The sequence below is a fragment of the Cervus elaphus genome, chromosome 18 (assembly GCF_910594005.1).
Source record: "Cervus elaphus chromosome 18, mCerEla1.1, whole genome shotgun sequence".
Lineage (NCBI taxonomy): Eukaryota > Metazoa > Chordata > Mammalia > Artiodactyla > Cervidae > Cervus > Cervus elaphus.
The window spans coordinates 40,034,841-40,055,360 of NC_057832.1; the positions used below are offsets into that span (position 1 = coordinate 40,034,841).

General features: G+C 41.7%; 1 protein-coding gene across 4 annotated transcripts in view; it reads right to left on the reverse strand.

Moving 5' to 3' along the window:
• The window catches only part of RAPGEF5 (Rap guanine nucleotide exchange factor 5), a 232,784-nt gene that overhangs the window by 12,081 nt on the left and 200,183 nt on the right, over positions 1-20,520 (reverse strand). For all 4 annotated transcript variants that reach the window (XM_043871607.1, XM_043871605.1, XM_043871608.1 and 1 more), the window contains 6 exons: positions 18,721-18,843; positions 16,494-16,672; positions 10,145-10,235; positions 6,642-6,692; positions 5,743-5,830; positions 827-891 (listed from right to left, as the gene is read on the reverse strand). In XM_043871607.1, the coding sequence (XP_043727542.1) occupies positions 827-891; positions 5,743-5,830; positions 6,642-6,692; positions 10,145-10,235; positions 16,494-16,672; positions 18,721-18,843 (597 nt within the window). The remainder of the gene's footprint in view (positions 1-826; positions 892-5,742; positions 5,831-6,641; positions 6,693-10,144; positions 10,236-16,493; positions 16,673-18,720; positions 18,844-20,520) is intronic.

Sequence of the window (20,520 nt, forward strand, 5' to 3'; positions counted from 1 at the left end):
AAGAGTTCACACGAATCCATTACCATTACTAAAAAGGTCACTCAAAGGTCAGGGTCTATGGACAGGGGTCACTGATATCATCTTTAATCATGCATGGCAGGCTCATCTCTGACACGAAAGTTCATCTGTCAAACAAATCCATTCTTGCAGTCAGCAGGGTCTCCTTGGAGCAGTCCTATTTCACAGTTGCTCAGCCCTTACAGGCAACCCGCTCTGCCCTCAGCGGGTGAGAAAGGCTAGGAGGGGCCTGCTGCATGACAGAGCACCCAGGAGTGTCCACGAAGAGGCATTTTGGGGATGCGTAAGAAGGGGCTGGCGGGGGACCCCCTTCTCACTGTGCATGAGGTGGTCTCACAGAGTGGCACCTGCCCACAGGCTGATAAATGGGTGGTCCTTCCTCTCCCAGGCATCCCGACAAATCCCACCGTTATATCCATGAAGGACGTACCTCCCCAGGGGGAGGAGCAGTGCTTGCCAAGACAAAGAGAGATGCCTTTAAAGCCACAAGGCTCAACCTTACGAGTGTGAATTCCTACTGACAGGAACCTTTCCACTTTAGTTCTAGTTCAGATACATACACTCAACCACTGATGTTAATCTAATGAAGTTCCATTTTCAAAAATAAAAAGCAGATGTTCATACTTGGCTCTCAAAACCTTGGCAGCACACTTCACTTCTTTTTAATTGGGATGCATTTTATTGACAGTGCATAACATGCAGCAAATAAATCACCACCAGTTCAGTAGAGAATGTCATCTGTCAGAACAAGGAAAGCACTCATTTCCTTTACAGTGGGCAAAAAGAGAAATAGTGAAATTTTACATACCAGTTTTTCAAAGTTGACAAGATTATCCAGAAATGTTTTATTTCCCTCATGAATAAACGTAACATCTGAAAATTAAAAACAAGAAGATGCATGTACCATTAGGAATAGGTCATGAGTCAGGACTGGAGAGGTGTAGATGCAGGGCAGCTTATTAATTTTTCTTAAACATTACGGATTATTTCACGCATTAGACCAGGCAACTTGGAACTGAATCTGTACAGGATGCGATGTGAGAGGGCATAATTTATGTGTGTGGGGAGAAAACATAACTTTCATACAAGTGTGTATCTTGCTCTTACATTGTAGGCTTTGACCTCAACCCACTTAACATAAGCTAACACTATTCTACAACTTAACTGGTCCATTATGTTTTTAGGCCAGAACAGTGAACAGAGAAGAACTGAATACCCAGAAACAAAAATTATTTTAATATTTATGTGTTTGCTTTTTAACAATCACTGGTAAAGTGAATGGGGTCTGCCTTACTTAAAACATTAAGGATTAGATGTGGATGTTTAAACTTAGATTTCTGGTTCCAAAAACCAGGGCTGGTGTGGTTATCCAAAGTGAGTGAGGAAAGGGACAGGTTAGAAATGGTGAGGTTTCCGGGTCTATTCAACCACTGGAAAGCAAGTGTCACTGATGAAAACAATGTAAGGAAGGTAGGATGAAGGTGCATTGTCAGAGGAAGGGAATGTGACATTGGTTTTGCGCCTCACTGCATTTGAAGTGACAGGAGACATTCAAATAAACATCTCCCTTTGGTTGCAAAAATTACAGGAATGCTTCTTCAAAAGATGGAGACTAGCAACAATGACCGCAGCTAAAGCTCCAAAAGGAGGGTGACTTATAAAAACTCAAACCAGAGGGTGAGTGACTGAACATTAGGGAATCCTCACAGATAAGAATCAAAGTAAGAAATGTACTACAATTTAAAGAATGTGCAAATAATCATGTTATATCACAGACATAGAGAGCAAACCAAATGAAAACCATCTTCAAAGATCTTCTTAAAATAACATGATATAAAAGAGGGAAATGAACAGATTAAATTCCTCTAAATAGAAAGGGAAAGTATTTGCATTTAGTCAAGACTTTGATTCTGCTGGTCCCTATGGGTTATTAGGAGGCAGGTGCTTGGGAAATCGCCCTGCAACACACTTAGCTGCTGAGCTTTAATTGGCCACCAGGGGGCGACACCAGTCACACAATACACTGATACGACCCTTTCCTCAAGGCATCCTTTATACACAGCTTCCACCCCACCGGACTGCAAGGTTTTCCTAAGCTTTTTTCTCTCTTTTCTTTCGTCTTTAAAACTGATGTCTGAGCAAGAAAACAATTCACCATTACACAGTCATCTGACGAGCTCTCTAGTTATTTTATTATCTTTCACTGTTTTGCTTTCAGAACAGAATTGCAAGCTTTATATCTCTGACACAATATTTAGAGAAAGAGCAGCCAACACAGTTTTAGCTTGTATTCTTTCTGTATAGCAAGCAAAGCACTGTGTGCACACTGTTTACCTTAAACACCACCTAGGAGCCTGGTATCTCCTCACGCCCAGAGAATTCAGGTTACAAATGCCCTGTCAGAGTTCTTGGACCACTTCCCCAGTGTTCCAAGGCTTGTCATCCCCACCCTATGTTCCCGAAGATGAGGATCATAACACAGCTTATATTTATCATCAGTGTCAGACATGGCACTAACTCATTTAATACTCACAAAAGGTTATAAGGTAAAGTTTAGCAGGAAAGAAAGTGAAGAAACAACAGTCCAAAGACGAATGGAGCACAGCTGGCTCACGACCACAGCTCTACATCTCGGAGCCAGGACCCGAGCCCGGGCGGCCTGCTTCCTCTCACCACGGTGCCTCTCTGGTACTCAGAAGGACTTGGGCATTTCTGATCATCTATTCCAGTCAATTTGCTGAATTCACTGGACGTGGGGGCCTCTGCAAATTTTACAGTTTCCGTTGTCACTCATTCTGTCTCTTCCCTCTCCTCTGCCTGGGCGGTCTTGCTTCTCCCCAGCTCTCAAGGACTTGTCGAGGTCAGCACACGAGGAAGGAGGCTCTACTGAGGGTGAGGGCTGGCAGGCTGATGCTGGCATGGGGATGAGGCAGGGAAGGTATGCCCGGCCAGGTAGGGAAGAGAAGAGGGGCTGCTGCCCAGGAGAAAGGGGGTCAAAATGGCTGCCGGTCTTGATGCAGGTGACTGACAAGTGTGTGATTAGGAAGGTGTGAGAGAGATAAGCCAACAGGTGACTGAACTGAAAAACTGGAGTCTCACAACCTGAGTCATGGGTGGGCTGTGAAGCAGTTGAGGGTACCCACCAAGTGCATTGCCAGAAATGAGTACCTGCCAGACCCCTTTATCTGGAAACACCCAAACATGTTCCTAACATTTTATGTAACAGGACTGGGGATGAAATAACTCCATCTGAAGACATGGCAAGTGAAAAAGAAGGACAAAACATGGAAGCACCTCAATCTTCCTTCTATTTACACAACTCCACAAATCAGCAATAACAATCTGCCCTTGAAGATACAGATACAACCTCGGTTTAACTTCAGACACCAGACACTCTACTGGAAGGATTATCATCTCTCCAAACACCATGACATAGATGACTCAACTACTTTTGACCTTTAGCTCAGCTGGAACCTTTCTTCAACACTTACTCAGGGTTTCCTGTTCACTACTTTCTGAACTGGACTCCACAGTAGGGGGAAAGTAAATCAGAAGTGAGAAATTCACAGGCAAATAGAAAAGCTGATAGCTGGAAGCATTTTTAGGTTATGTGCTTACTTTGATAACCTGCATGTTACTGGGAACTGACTATCTCAAAAAATAAAACATGGGAGCCCAAATCCTTCCTAATACCCAAGGAGTTTACTTTGGTCTCTTTCTCTGAACAAAAGCAATCCAAAGCAAGAGGCACAAGAGAAGAGGTCTGGGAATTTTTCATGAAAAAGTTGCTTGTTCTAAAGTAGTTTACTGCAAATTTTAAAATAATTTTGCAGTTACTAAAGCTAAGAATTAATGTTGCATGTGTTTTCCGAAATGTCTTACCACAGATGTGATACATACATATTTAAAAGCGTCATCCTATTTTTCCTTTTGAAATTATTTCAGACAAAAATAGTAACTTTAAATGCAATAGAGTGCCAATATTATTTATTTTTATAATGACAAAAATTAAGATAAAAGAAAACAAGCTCACTTGTTTTTAAAACTCAAGAGTTTCTAGTGAAAAAAAAAGGAGGGCAAAAGTTTAATTTGCTAGAATGAATGAAACAATGTACTTTGAGTAGAAAAAAGAGAAATTTGCTTTGCTGCCAACAAAGAGGTCTGATAAACTCAGTAGAGCAGAAAACTGCATCCAAGCTAAGACATAAGCATGAGGCACCTGACTGCAATAAATATTTGGAGGGAAAACCCACTACTGTATAGCAGAAGGCTCAGCTCACATCTAAATTAAAGGGAAAATGTTGACTATTTTCTCATCACCTTAAAAAAATCTATTGTTTCAAAATTTTGTCTTTCTAAAATCAATTCCTTTCCCAGATCTGTCTTCCTTTACTATTTTTCCTATCTGTGTCTACATGGTTCTAAGTTTTACTTCCCACACGCCACCACTCCCACTCTCCAGCTGGTGTTTTATTTTAAATAAAAATCACAAGCCTGAATAAACTTATCTTAGAAATAAAAATGAAGAACCAAATGAACTTTTTAAAGTTATTCTGGCTTTACAATCTCTCCTTATTTCATCCATTTACAGTTCTCAGAATCTTTTGAGCTTGAGTGAAGCAGTCCATGAGCTTCATTGGCCTAATTGTCCTAATATATTACTATTTCACAGAAATTCTTGCTTTATACTAGATGGAGACTAGATAAACAGCTGCAAGAATGCACAGCAACTCAAAAGCTCTCCAAGCTCTGGTTGTTCTCAGGAGAAGCCGAAAAGGTTTGTTTTCGGCTTTATTGCCAGTGGGACTGGTGATGAGGGGAGGCAGCAGAGGACACGCCCGGCCAACGAGTTCCCAGGTACTTCATTTTCCAGGCAGTCCCACCACACGTATGAGTGTAGGCGCTGGGGCCTGAGCCAGCAGAAAGTATAAGCCTCCAAAGGGTGCAAGCAATATAAAAGAGTAATCCTATAAAAATCCCTTGAAAATAGTCAAAATAAGACCAAGAGAAAAGACCAAATCCCTCGCTCTGGCACACAGGTGGGATGTATACTCAGTGTTAGAAGCATGGGCCAGATGAAAACAAACTTCCCTTTCACTAATCCCCTGGGTTTGAAAGAGACCGTCAAGATCTCATTAATAAGTTTAACTAACATATTTCATGATGACTGATCTGCTGCTCTACAGAAGAGAAGTAAGTCGACTAATTTGTAGCTATCACATACTTTCCCAACTGGTTCACTCCTGGAAAGAAGAAAGTACATTCTCTACCAAAACTTTTTACACATGACACTACTTGTGTTGACTGGAGGTTTTTCTCACACAGCGGCAGGCCATGGGCTGAATCTCTGAAATTTCGGTTGCAAACAAAGAACATAACCGATCACCACTTGGATTCTTCATGCCAGCCTTTTTCTTGGTTAAGTGGACGTAGACTCAGATAAGACAAGGCTTAGCAACAGAGTAAAGCAAAAACACAAACAGTTTAAGTGCCAAGTTTTGTGAGTCAAGTGAAAATACTTTGATGTCTGCTTAAGAACAATGAAGCATTTTAGGTGTCTCAGAAAAAAGCAAACATGTGAAAAACAGTCACAAGCCAACATAGTTAGAATTACAAAATCACTTTAAAGAAATCAACTGAGATTCCTTTCCTTGCCCTCCATAGTTAGAGTGATAAATTTCTAGAAAATGAAATTACATAGCATAAAAGACAGATAATTGTTACCTTTAAGCAATAAGGGCATGAAGGGGATTTTGGGTGGCTTCATTTTCTTGAATGCGTCTCGGTAGGCTTTGTGATTCAGGGATGGATCCTGCCGAACCAAGCAGATTACAAAGAGAAAGAAAAATCAATGTGCTATAGAAACAATTCTAAATCTACTTTCGCTGTTACAATTTGAACATGATTTAGATAAAGAGTGGTTCTTCCTAAGAACAAAGTAGATAAAGGTTTCCTAGGAGAATAAACTCACTAAATTAGGGCAGGAAATCTAGGCAATGAATGAAAGTCAAGTACTGGTTGACAATAATGGGAAATGACTGCAGAAGAGAGACACCTTTTGATTGCCCTATTATTTTCCCTCCAATAGGTTCTTTAAGTACAGTTTCCTCTCCATGATTTCTATCATGAGGTAACCCCAAAGTCTTTTGTTAGGCACACTGCAAAGAAAAACTGCCCTCATACTGCACGGATAATGCAGAGAAAACAAAAGAACATTCTTATTGTGCTCTGAAAAGAAACTGCACATTTTGTATCTCAAAAATATAAGAAATGATAAAAAGGAGAAATGGTAAAAAAGAAAAAAGAATAATGCATAAGAACTGCACAGTAAATTTATACTAGCTAATTTCACAGGCTTTGAAATGGACTGTACTGAAAAATCTGCCTTCTGAATATCATACCAAAAGGACCACTCTTGCAACCTTTTTCCATGGAGAGGAAGAAGCAGTAACCGTTACCCTGCTTCACTCCATTAAGCAGCAAAGCTACCTGTTCACATACAGGTGCACTAGTCCAAGCTGCCTGACATGGCAGAGTGGAGACATTGACCACTGAAATCTAGGAAGAAATCTGAGGCTAACCATCAGTTTGAAGAGTAAGTTCCACTATGCTCAACTACTTACTGTTAAACTTTCAAGTTCAGAGAAAAGTTTCTTAAACTTCCCAGGGATTTTCTAAAAACAAACAAACAGAAAAAGAAAAGGTCAAAAGAAGTCAGTTATTTGGAGGGGAATGCTCATTAAGTTGCACTATATACTTTACATTTCTGAATATAAATCCCTCTATCAACTGGTTCTACCCTGATTGCTTCTCATTACACAAGTCTCATCATTCCTTAATGTGACGTTCCTTGGGAATGTTGTTAAAGACAGTTTAAAATGAATAGCAGCCACAGGATTCAGGAATCCAACTCAAGATATTCCACTCACTGGTGATCTTTTAATGAAAGCTTGGATTTCAGTTCTGTATCCTACCCTTGACAAACGCTCTCACCTTCTTAAACTGTCTTGTTGAGTAGGAAATAATAATGTTGACTGATATTTTTTGTATAAATGATATCATTATGTTTCACAGCAGAGGTTTAAATAGTGAAAGGCCATGAGAACCCTCAGTGATGAAGCCTGTACTTTAGTGGGCAGAATCACCAAACTGGAAAGATCACCCATGCAAACGGTGGCATGAAGACTGACAGGGGACTGACTGACACCGTCCTCCCAAATAAGAATCTGGGCCTAAGGAAGGAGGGCCTGGGATCTGCAGCCTGCCCTTAATACGGTGACGCGGGAAAGCCCGACGTCTCGGTGGTCAGAGTTCTGACTCTGCCCTCTTTCTAGCCGTGTGACTGCAGCCAGTCTCCATGTTCTCTGACTGAAATGGAGCCTACTCATAGGAAATGTACAGTCCACAGTTGGTGCTCGGCAAATTCCAGCAATTAACACTTACGAGTGTTCTAGAAAACGTGTGGGATTTTCTGTTTCCAAAAGAAATCAAAACAATGAGGTAAACCCCTACAACAACTACACTTTTAAATATCAATTTGATAATTCTGAATATGGACTTGACAACACAGATTATTCAACCTGTTTGGAAACTACTGTTACATATACCAACACATATATATTAATAAATGGATGATAAATTAAATATGAAAAGATAAAATGCAGACACCTGCAACTATTCTTCTGAGCTGCATACCTTAGTCTTGGATATTCCACAAAAATGTCTCAGTTGCATGTCAAACGCAACATGTCTAGGGCCGAACTGATCTACTCAAGGGGTCAGTCATGGGCCAAATCTGACCCTTTGCTTTAGTAAATAAAGTTTTATTGGAGCATGAACATGCTCATCATTTACAGACTAACCAGGGCTTGCATTTCAATAGGAGACTTGAGTCATGCCAATGGAAACCACATGCCAAAAAAAATATCCACTATCTGGCCCTTTACCCCAAATGATTGCTGACCTCTCTTCTAGTTCCTCAAGCTGAATTCTTTCCCTCTATTAACTACTTAGGCCAGGGTGATCATTTTCCAGGCCTAGAGACACTGAGGGGAGGCCAACTCCAATGGCCCCAGCAACTCTCAACTTAACCTCCAAGGCCTTGCCACTCACAGCTTCTCAGCCATACCAAGACAGCGCAGTCCCTCCGCTGCTCTGCTGGGGCCCACCCAGAATGAGCTGGAGAGCTCCTTGACCATGGCAGACCTGGTGTTAAGCTGGCCTGCAGTCTGCCTCAGCACTGATGCAGAGCCCCACACATGGCGGGCAGTCACCACACACATAAAATGCACATCATGTGAATTTAGTTGACTTCTTCTCTTCTCAATATTTGCTTTCTTCTGGTGTGGCCTGAAATTCCACCCTCCTCCCGGGACCCTTGCAAGCCATTTGTTCCCCCCTGCTCTGATCAACTGTGGCATTCCTTGCCCACCTCCTTGAGTCTCGTGAAGGGCATCTGCTTGTGTGCATCACCAGAGCTGCAGACCTTTCATGGCCTTTCTTTTGAACTCCTTTAAGGAGCACTGACCCTATCCCCTGGGTGACCACAGTGCATTCCACCAGAATGTGGCCCCTGATGCAGAGAAAGTGAACCCCAAAGTTGCCCACAGCCTGTTGCTGAGATCTAATGTAGGAAACACACTAGTTGGCCCATCAGCTTCTCTTGCAGGAGTGTGAACCGGGGACCATGAAGAGTGCAGGGCAGGTGGGGAGAGGCTGAGGGGCCCTCAGGAAGCCACGAGCAGGCTGGATCCGTAAGGGAGGGGACTGGACGGTTAGAGCAGGAGGATGAGGAAGAGAAACGGTGCAGGAAGTGAGGTGGGCTGTCAGTAGGGAACAGACAGAGAAAGAAACAAAGGCCCAAAGAAAGAGGTGAAGGGGCCACAGCGGAGGCAGAGGGTCCTATATCTGTGTCTGGCAATATTCAGGGACACCCCCATTTCTGTTTTTCCCACATAGACCCTCAGAGTCCATGGTTCAGAACATGCCTGTCCCTTTGCTTTTGTAAATAAAGTTTTATTGGAGCATGGCCATGCTCATCATTTACAGACTAACCATGGCTGCTCTTGCAGTCCAACAGGAAACTTGAGTCACGGCAATGGAGACAACGTGCCGAAAATATTCACCATCTGGCCCTTTACTCCAGATGATTGCTGACCTCTCTTTGAGTTCCTCAAACCAACTTCTTTTCCTCTATTGCCTACGTAGGCCAGGGTGATCATTTTCCAAGCCTAGAAACACTGAAGTCATCTGCTCAAGTGGGCTTCTCTGCCTGAGAACCCAATGGCCTTGATCATACAACAGTGACAGGCAGAACCAGGATTTGGGAGATCTGGAACATATAACATTTTGTGGGCCCTCTTTTTTAATTAAAAAAAAAGAATATAAAACTACTTTTGTAAATTTTGTAAAGATATCTGCCATCCACGTGAACACACTGCCAGGAGTCCTGCACGTGAGAGGCCTGGTAGCTTAAATTCATAAGCATCTCAGCAAACCTGCCTCTGGACAGACGGGAGCTTTTGAAAGGACCAACATGGAACTGTAACCATGACATCACGGGAGAAAAACAGAAAACTAATTCAAGTTAGGAAGCATTTGTCAATTTCTGTTTCTTTTATATGTATTATAGAACCATTTTGAAGACCACTTGATCAAAACTTTTAAATATAGCGGTGTGTACATGCCTATCTCAAAATCCCAAACTATCCCCCCGCTCCACCCCCTGGCAACCAACCATAAGCTAAAATGGATAACCAATAATGTATATAGCACATAGAACTCTACTCAATGTTTTGTGGCAGCCTGGATGGGAGGGGAGTTTGGGGGAGAATGGATACATGTACATGTATAACTGAGTCCTTTCACTATTCACCTGAAACTATCACTACATTGTTTGTTAATCAGCTATACCCCAATACAATATAAAAGGTTTAAGAAAAAAAAAAAACAGTTCCTAAGGACTTGAGACACTAATTTATAACATGTTTTCCTAGTGGTACTTCTCTCATTTAAACCATTTAAATCAATTTACTTTAAATAAGGACTTTTTGGTGGAACATTCCCATTCAGTGTTATTTGTCCTCTCCCACCCACTCCATCCTTCCCATGGACCGCCAAGGCTCACCTCCCAGGTCTGAGACAGCCGGCTCACAGAAGCAGTGTTGAGACCCATCACGATAGCAAAGAAGGAATTCAGGTTTCTCTGGGCTTTGCAGCTATGGATTAAAGAAAGCAGAAGGTACTGTTAGGCAACACCCTTTTGCCAGATGAGCACAAAAGATAAAGCTGCCAAGACTCTCCTAGGCCACAGGGTTCAACCTCTAGGGCGGGGCTGAACTCTGCTCCATGACCTATGTGCCCCTGAGAGAGGAGTGGTATCTGCTGAACAAAAACAAATTCAAATACTTCCACTCATCATTGCCTTTAGGAAAAGATCTGTGCTTTTTTTTTAAATTAATTAATTTAGTTGGAGGGTAATTACAACATTGCAATGGCCTCTGCCATGTATCAACATGAATCAGCCATAGGCATACATGTGTCCCCTCCCTCCTGAATTCGCCCTCCCACACCCCTCCTCACCCCATCCCTCAAGGCTGTCCTAGATATTGTAACTAGTGCTGCAGTGAACATCCAGGTACATGTATCTTTTTCAATTCTGATTTCCTCAGGGTATATGTCCAGTAGTGGGATTGCTGGATCATGTAGGGCTTCCCTCATAGCTCAGCCAGTGAAGAGTCTGCCTGCAGTGCAGGAGATGTGGGTTCGATTCCTGGGTTGGGAAGATCCCCTGGAGAAGGAGATGACAACCCATTCCAGTATTCTTGCCTGGAGAATCCCATAGACAGAGGAGCCTGGCTGGCTACAGTTTAAGGGGTCACAAGAGTCGGACATGACTGAGTGACTAAGCATGCATGGTAGTTTTATTCTTAGTTTTTTAGGGAATCTCCATACTGTTATCCACAGCGGTTCTATCAGTTTGCATTCCCACCAACAGTGTGAGAGGGTTAGTCAAAGCAATTTTAAGAAGAATGGAACTGAAGAAATCAACCTTCCTGATTTCAGACTATACTATAAAGCTACAGTCATCAAGAAGTATGATACTGGTGCAAAAACAAATATAGACCAATGGAACAAGATGTAAAGCCTGGAGATAAATGCACACCCCTATGGGCACTTTATCTTTGACAAAGGGGGCAAAATATATATAATCGAGACAGTGTCTTCAACAAGTGGTGCTGGGAAAACTGGTCAACTATATGTAAAAGAAGGAAATTAGAACACTTTCTAATGCCATATGCAAAAATAAACTGAAAATGGATTAAAGACTTAAAACATCAGAGCAGAAACTATAAAACTCCTAGAGGAAAACATAGGCAGAACACTCTCTGACATAAATCATAGCAAGATCCTCTATGACTCACCTCCTAGAGAAATGGAAATAAATACAAAAATAAACAAATGGGACCTAATTAAACTTCAAAGCTTTAGCACAATGAAGAAAACTGTAAGGTGAAAAGACAACCTTCAGAATGGGAGAAAATAACAGCAAATAAAGCAACTGACAAATAATTCATTTCCAAAATATACAAGCAGCTCAATACCAGAAAACCAAACAACCCAATCAAAAAGTGGACATAAGACCTAAACAGGCATTTCTCCAAAGATGGGTGCTCTTGATACTCTCTGGACACTTCAAGATTCCTTCTTTTAAAAAATCTGTTTTGGATGCATTTACAATTTCAACTGAAAGCTCTAGCGTTCATGTTTCTTTACAGAGCCCAGACTCCCATTATAACAGCTCCTGGGTCCTGTCTCTTTAATCTGTATGTTGCCTTTCTTTTTTTGACAAGTCCCTCTTATCTCATAGGTCTAAGCTCCCCTCCTATTACATTTAGACATTATTTCCTTTTCTCTCAACAAAATAGCTACTATGTTACGCATATACTTATATATTTAAAGTATGGCATATATTATGAGGACACTGTCCCATATTTCTCTTTTGAGGAAAAAAGGAATATACTGCAAAACAAGACCATGTCAAGCTCCAATCACTCTGGAAAGTTACCCGATCTGTAGAATGTCAATCTTGCCCTTCAACTTAATTGGTCAAAACTCCACTAATGTTCAAAGCCAGCTGAGGGGGTTTGATCCAGCAGAGGGAGGGTGGGCTTCCATGCCAGCCATCCCAAACACTCCTTAGTCTGGGATGAATTAGAAAATAACTTCTCTGAGGCAAGTTTTTAAAATTAAAAAATTATCCTAATTAAATATGAAAAAAATATGGAAATGCTTCAGTTCAGTTCAGCTGCTCAGTCGTGTCCGACTCTTTGCGACCCCATGAATCGCAGCACGCCAGGCCTCCCTGTCCATCACCAACTCCTGGAGTCTACCCAAACCCATGCCCATCGAGTCGATGATGCCATCCAGCCATCTCATCCTCTGCCGTCCCTTCTCCTCCTGCCCCCAATCCCTCCCAGCATCAGGGTCTTTTCCAATGAGTCAACTCTTTGCATGAGGTGGCCAAAGTATTGGAGTTTCAGCTTCAGCATCGGAAGTGCTTAGCAGCAATAGAAAGTACCTAATGTGCATTGACTAAGCTGTCCTCAGATGTCATTTCTTGCATGACATCTCCACCAGCGGCTCAAATGGAATTGGGGAACAGCGTATACACAACTCTGCATCCTGCTTTTTCAGGTATGCACTGTTACATATTGTGGATTCTTGACTGTTATCATTAACAGCTATAGAACACTTCATCAAAAACATATTTAAATACATTTTTAAATGTATTCCCTTATTGCTGAACGTTTAAATTATTTTCAATCAAACCCGGGTCTCCTGCATTGGAGGCAGACGCTTTAGCCTCTGAGCCACCAGGGAAGCCCTCAATTCAATACAGAACGCTACAATAAATATCTTTTGCATATAAAACTTTTTACAGTCTGATTTTTTAAATTAAGTTATACTTCAAGTCATTACATGATTGATCAAAGCAATCATGACTTTAAGATTCTTGAACATATTAATAACTTCTGTTTCCCAAAACTATACCAATTTCCAGTTGCAGGTGTGTATGGGAGCAGGGTTCCTGAGTTCAGGACCAGGAAGCTATTTTGGGCTCTGAAGTGGTAATATATAGAGCTGGCTATGCCCTGACTGGGAGAAGGCAATGGCACCCCACTGCAGTACTCTCGCCAGGCAAACCCCATGGACTGAGCAGCCTGGTAGGCTGCAGTCCATGGGGTTGCTAGGAGTCGGACACGACTGAGCGACTTCACTTTCACTTTTCACTTTCCTGCATTGGAGAAGGAAATGGCAACCCACTCCAGTGTTCTTGCCTGGAGAATCCTAGGGACGGGGGAGCCTGGTGGGCTGCCATCTATGAGGCTGCACAGAGTCGGACATGACTGAAGCGACTTAGCAGCAGCAGCATGCCCTCATTGGTCCCGCCTAAACCTGTCTGCTCCTGGAGCCAGTTTTGTGCATTGGACACTGCCCAGGACAGCTGCACCTGGGCATCAAGGCAGTGGGGGTCACCCACTAGGAGCATTTTGGAAATTTCAGCCTCCTTAATAGGGGAACCTGGGAAGGCACTGTTGCCTGTACACCTACTGTACTAAATAACTGGATGAACACAGTCCTGGCAAGCCCCTCTCTGCTGGGTCTGCAGCGGGCATGGTCTGTCCCTTTCATAGTCTTTCTGTCCAACTTTGGACTCTGCCTGTAGTCTCCTGGTAGGCATGAGGACTTGATATTCAGTCTAACTGGCCCTTCATCTGGTTTCTGCCAATGTTCTCCCAGGTGGAGCCTGCTTGGTATTATCCATGAATAAACAAACAGGACACTTTCCTGGCCTATGGTTTAAAAGTCCATCTGTTTCTAAGAAATAAAGGAGCCTAAAGGTATCACTACTGCAACTCTGCTTTTCTTCTGCCCTTTCTTCCCTCATTCCACCCCTCCTGTCTCATCTCACCATGGCAAGCTCATGCCAGCCAGGGCAGACTCAAGTCAGCTCCATCTCTTCATGTGATGATGCTGGGCGCCTCTGCGGAGGGCCCTGTGGTCAGTGAGAACAGCCCCATCCCTGTGCCAGAAGCATCTCAACCAGATGCTTTCCCTTTCTCCCCCTAGTAGAGCATGATGGGAGCCCCACTGGTTCTGTCATTTCCAACTAGACATTTTTATACTCTGCCCAACACTCAAATGCACAGTATGCAGCAAAACTTTCAGATAGCATTTGTTGGAGTTGAAAAGAAGACCCGGGGGGCAAATCATTTTATTATTATTCACTATAAAAGGTATACCAGCCTCTTCTATATTCAAAAATCATTTAGCGACACAAAATCTTTAGATGTAATTCTCATCTTTTTATCTTTTATCTCCCCATAAACAAGTTTCCTGGTTCATATTTTTCAGTCATATTTAAAAAAAATTCCACAAACAATAAATATCTGAATGTAAAAAGAAAAAAAATGAATATAGGGATGGCTTACTTCTCTGTAAGACAAATTGATACAGCACTAATATGGGTCACCGTTCCCATCTGGAATCCTCTTTCGCCAAGGTTCATTCATTGCAAGGTAAGAACAGACTGATACTAGAACATTTCAGTTTAGCAAACACTCCTTTGTCTAAAGCAATAAAATCCACTCAATCCACAGAGGTGGGGGATGGGACTGGTAAGAAGGAAGGAAACATGAATATGCAAATAGGATGCCTTAGGCAGGGAGACACTGCATGATCATGGAAATTAACTGTTTTCCCTGGGCTATCTGTACCAGTGTGATTATGAAGAATTTAACTTTATGTTTCTGTTGGAATTCTGTTCTATGGGCCAGGAATAGAGGCCAGAAAAGCAAATAATTCAAGAGCATGGGCCATATGGAGAAGATGTGAATATACATACTTCATTTCCCTGAGGACAGCTATGATCTTACACTGGGAACTAAGCTATGTGGTGTCATTTCACTCCTTGGGAAATTAGTGTCCCATTTCACCAAGTAGTTGGCTTTTATAAGAACGTTCTGGACCACAAAGAGCCTCATCTTTAGGAAGTCCATAGATACTATAGAAAATGTACTGACTCAATTAAAAAAAAAAAGGAGCATTCATTATAAAATGAGTCTAAGATTTAGGTATATAAAGAATCCTAAAAACAAACAAACAAACAAAAAAAGAATCCTAATACAATTCAGTCCAAACTCTTCAACCTGAAATTCAACATCTTTTACAGTTTGTCCCTATCTTCCCTTTCAGCTTGGTCTCCCATGGCTTCCTCATAAATACCTTCCACTCAGGTCAAACTGGATGAGGTTCCTTTTCCTGACTACATGTTCTCTGCCTCCCATCAACTTCTCTGTTTCGCTCTTGTGAGTTTGAACTCCATGGAGAGTGTACTCCTGAATTTTTACCTAGAATTCAAAATGCTACTTTCTTCCCAATGTTTTTCTAATCCTCCTTTCCCATTCCCTTGGCATAGAAGCTTCCCATCCTCTAAAGCCCCTGAAAGAACTTCATCTCATGGTAGGGCACCCTTGGGTTCTATTTTGCAAATGAACCACTGGAGTTATAGAAAGTATTCCCCTACCCAGCAGATAGCAAAGTTCTCAAAGGCAGGTATTGGGTGTAGCTTCATTCTGATTCCCCCATAACACCCTGCACAGATGTGCAAACATAATGAGTGCTCAATACAGATTTCCTAAAGATATTACACTGACATGTACCCAAAAACTGTTTGATATAAAAACTACTTTGAAAAACAAAGGAAAAAAAAATGGAAAGACTGGGAGGTAGGAGGAACTGGGAAAGATCTGGACTCCTGTTGCCTGTTTGTGTTGGAAAGCTGTCCCAAGAGTGGTCTCAGGACATTAATCTCGTATTTTAACAGAAGCTCCCAGGAAGTTACTAAAATGTCATCCAACCAACTACTGAGTCACTGCTATTTACCAACTTCAGTACCAGGTACCCCAGGTCCAATGTTTGATTAGAAATGGTCCCTGTCCTCTGGAAGCTAACACAGCCTAGCGAAGGAATTCTATATACAAAAGTAAGTTTAATCAGTGAAAGTTCATACTCTGGGCATCAAGGAGCCAGGAGCAGAACCTTGAAATGCATCTGACTTTCAACAGTTGTCACCCCTTCTCAGCATCTCCCCCCATTTTCCTAACCTACTGTAACTCACCTGGCCACCATGTAATTTAGCTGCGCAATGGGACACGTGTGCACTGCCTGCTTTTTCCTTCAGCACAAAGAGCTATGGTCTGGTATTCTGACATTTACTTTAAGATATAAATATTTTAAAGGTGAAGACAGAAATATTCAGAACAGACCTTTCCAATAATTTGGTCACTTAACTCACTATTACCCTTTTGTATCCCATCTCTTCACAGCCCATCCCATCCCATCACAGGGAAAAAACAGATTCCCTCTCAAGGAGAGGAACAGAATTGCATTTTTCACCACCAGACACTCACTGAGCGGCAATTTTGATGAATTTTTTCACCAGCTGCACTCGCTTGCCCAGTGGGCTGCAGAGCAGAATCTCCGTGGCCACCCAGAGCTGGACCTCATTGCATCTCTGGAGCAACAGGCTCAGGTTCACTGTGTGCTCCCCGCTTCCCTGTCTGCTGAATGTGAAGTAGATCAGCTCTTGCTGAAAGACAAGGTATTCATGCCAGCATTTACTGTTACAGCACAGGGTCACGTTGATACAAAATGCAATCCATTTTTTACAATTCATTTTTAATTGGAGGATAACTGCTTTACGATGTTGTATTGTGTTTCTGCCACACAACAGTGTGAATCAGCCGTAAGTACACATATGTCGCCTCCCTCGGAACCTCCCTCCCATCCCCCAGCCCCATCCCACCCCTCTCGGTGGTCGCAGAGCACTGAGCTGAGCTTCCTGTGTGATACGGCAACTTCCCATTAGCTATCTATTTTACACACGGTAATGCATATGTTTCAGTGCTACTCTCTTAATTCGTACCACCCTCTCCTTCCCTCACTGTGCCCACAAGTCTGTTCTCTATATGTGTCTCTATTCCTGCCCTGCAAATAGGTCTTTAAGAACTATTTCAGATAGCCACTGTCATAATATGTTAGATATAACAAATAACAATATATTAAATTCAAGACAATTCATGTTGACTTTCAGAAATGCTTCATGCAATGATGTTCACATAAAAGACTTACATAAATGTACTTTTTTTAGAATGCAAAGATGATGCTTTTCATGAAAACCTAAGACACTCTTACATCACAGGCTGAATGAAATTCAAACTTCCCAAACTTGTTCTATAGGCAACTTCAAGCGCAAATGACATCATTTGTTCAGATGTACATTAGACCCTCACAGGTAGATTCTCTAGACAAGGCTTTTCACATTTCAGTGTCAATTTGAATCACCTGGAAGTCTGTTAAAGCACAGACTGCTGTGCCCACCCCCCCCCCCCCAAATTTTCTGAGTCAGCAGGTCTGTGGTCTGGCCAAAAATCTGCATTTCTACTAAATTCCTAGGTATACTGATGATGCTGGTCTGGGTACCCACTCTTTGAGAACCACTGAAATAAGACACTGTCAAATCATACAAAGAGAGTAAGATTAGAGTAAGGTACAAAACTGACAGTAACTAGGGACTAGACTGATCATATGTAAGCAATGGAAGAGATTTGTTTCCAACCGGAAAGGTGTGTGTGTGTGTGTGTGTGTGTGTGTGTGTGTGAGAGAGACACAAGAAATTCACATCCTCCCACTGCATAAGCACATAAGCAGGGACACATCCCACTCTACCAATACTTCCAAAGTCACAAGTCATTTAGCTTGAATGAGTTTACTACTTGCTCAAATTTAGATCATTATGTTGGAATGTTTTCTGCAAGAAAACATTTAAAAGATGCTCCAAAATGAAAGAGAACCTTGGGGGGGGTCTCTTAATCAGGCATGAGTTCCTTCTTCAGCAGGAAAGACCTTTTTGTAATGAAACATTTCACTACCTGGCAAAGCAAATGCAACACAGTCCACCTCATTTTTCATCTACTGATTCCTGTGAGCCTTTCCACTGGCTCCATTCATTCATCCATTGTCAGTAGCATTCTGCCCCTCATCTCATGTTTTATAAACATTTAAGCTGTCCTCAAGGGAGAGGCTGATGGACATAAAAATTTGAAATATATCTCAAAATGTCCAAGAGAATGCTTGAAGTCCTGCAGCATAGTCTAAATGTATAGAATGTTCTTAGGAAAGTGTGTGTGTGCATGTAGGAACACATATAAATGTGATTTTTATATAAGTACTGTAAAGCCATGGAAAAATTATAATATCAGTATCAAAGGTATCAAACATAAAACACCTCTTCAACCCCATTCAACCTTCATGTATATATATATATACACACACATATATATAAATACACGTTTTCAAACATTAAAAATATAGCATATTTATATATTACACAAATATCCAATTGTATTAGGTGCAAATAAAGCATGATCATGTATTCTAATTTTCCTAGGTTTGGATCAGTCTTTCAATATATTTAAAGTCCCCAAGTATCTCTGTGGGCCATGGTATCCCAAAGCATAACTATATCAACCAGAAAATGGATCGTCTTAAAACCTAATCACACATGAATATTCTTCAAGAAGAATTCCTAGTTAAAATGGCACTAGCATTTATTTGATCACTTCCCCCCTTACTTACCTCGTGAATTGAATTGAAAAGGCTCCAATCAAAATTCATTAATTCCAGAGCAAGGTCCCAAGTGTTCATTCCCAAAATCCTGATCGACCTTTGCTGTGATTCCTCATTTTCTGCAAACGGATTCTAAAGCGACAGACAGAAGCAAAAGAATCCTCAGTGAATCCCCAGATGGCTGGCACTGAGTTGGCTGGCCACAGAAAGGCACTAGGAGCCCGCGTTAGAAAAAGAATCTTGTCTGAGTGCACTTAATAGTTTCCCTGTCTGGTCACCCTTAGTGAGTTACAGCCAGTTCAGGAAACAGCCTCAGAAGCTGTAGAATGTGATCAATGATACTTAACTGAGTTGTCCCTCCCTCCCCACAGGCACGCATGCACACACACACACACACACACACACACACACACACACACACACGTGCATGCACAAATCTGATTATAAAACACTGCCCCAGCAGACAGCATAATGAAAGCAAAAGCCCTGAAGTCACTTTGGTTTCTGGTAAGAATTAATGTGCCAGCAGGGTTAGGATAAAAACAAACAAAAGAAATGTCACAGTGCACTTCAATAAAGACAGACATGGCTTTTACAGGAAATATGTTTAACGAGTCTCATCCCAGACATGCATTTACAAATTTTACTAAAATGCCCGTGAAAAGCAAAAAAAAAAAAAAAAAAAAATTAAACAGGAAATAAAAAATAAAAGTTAATTCCTTTATACCCCATGGTGTATGATTATTTTAAACTATCAATTGCTTTCTCTAGACAAATGGGTATGAAGAGTTTGGTAATAATAGTATTTCTTTAAAATCTGACATAAAATTATTAAATGCCACCACAATTTTAAATCTGCCATCACTGTTAAATTTATTAAAAATTATTTGGCATCTTTTCAAAACATCTGATATTTTTTAATTAAGGTAATAAATTCTCTCATTTGACTTGAACAATTAAATATGTTAAAACAGTTAATGTCTTGGGGAAAAAAAAAAAGAGGACTTTTCAAAAATAAATGCCATAGAAGAGTAAAGGGAATATTTCAGAATCCAAATATTAGTCTTTACTTTTTGAACTGCAAAATAAATTATTAGCATTTTTGAATTTTTATATTTATGAAAAGGTTTCCTAATTGAAAATATGACAAAAGACCTCCACAAGCCATTCCACAGACTTGATTCCCTTCAGAGTAGGTCCAGGTACAAACTGTCCCTGTGCCTCCAGCGCGGGTACAGGGTGGAGCTCAGTAAGCGCGGAATGAATGATGTATGTGCAGACGCTGAGGTGCTGAGGTGGGGAAAGCCCAGGTTCCCCAGGGCCCTGTCTGGCTAGATGGGGACCACGCAGATGCCAGGCTACACTGCAGACATTCACAGAGCCATGAGGTGGGAAGAAACACAGATCTCTGCTTATGAATTTGGAGCTGTAAGGACATTTTCACTCGGCTTTTTATCCCTCCTACTTTCTCCCTAAATGTGCCCTTACTCTGGCTCTGCCCTCTGGTTATTCAAGGTAGTCCACTGCCCTCTCCAGGAAACACTTTCTATTCCTCTATTCCATTCATTCAGGGCTACGATTCCTGCTTTCCAAGAAGACTGACCCATGCCCAAGCACAGGGGATATGAGTGATTTCCCCTGCTAGCCTTCCCTTACAATGCTCCGTTTCAATGGAGATCTTTTGGAGCCGAAATTACCAGAACTATGATTCCAATGGGAAAATTTTAGGTGGGGGAAGCATTCACATGCAGGGTGGCATCTGGCTCAACTCACAGCACCTATTTATCCCACAAGACCTGCCCCAGGCCT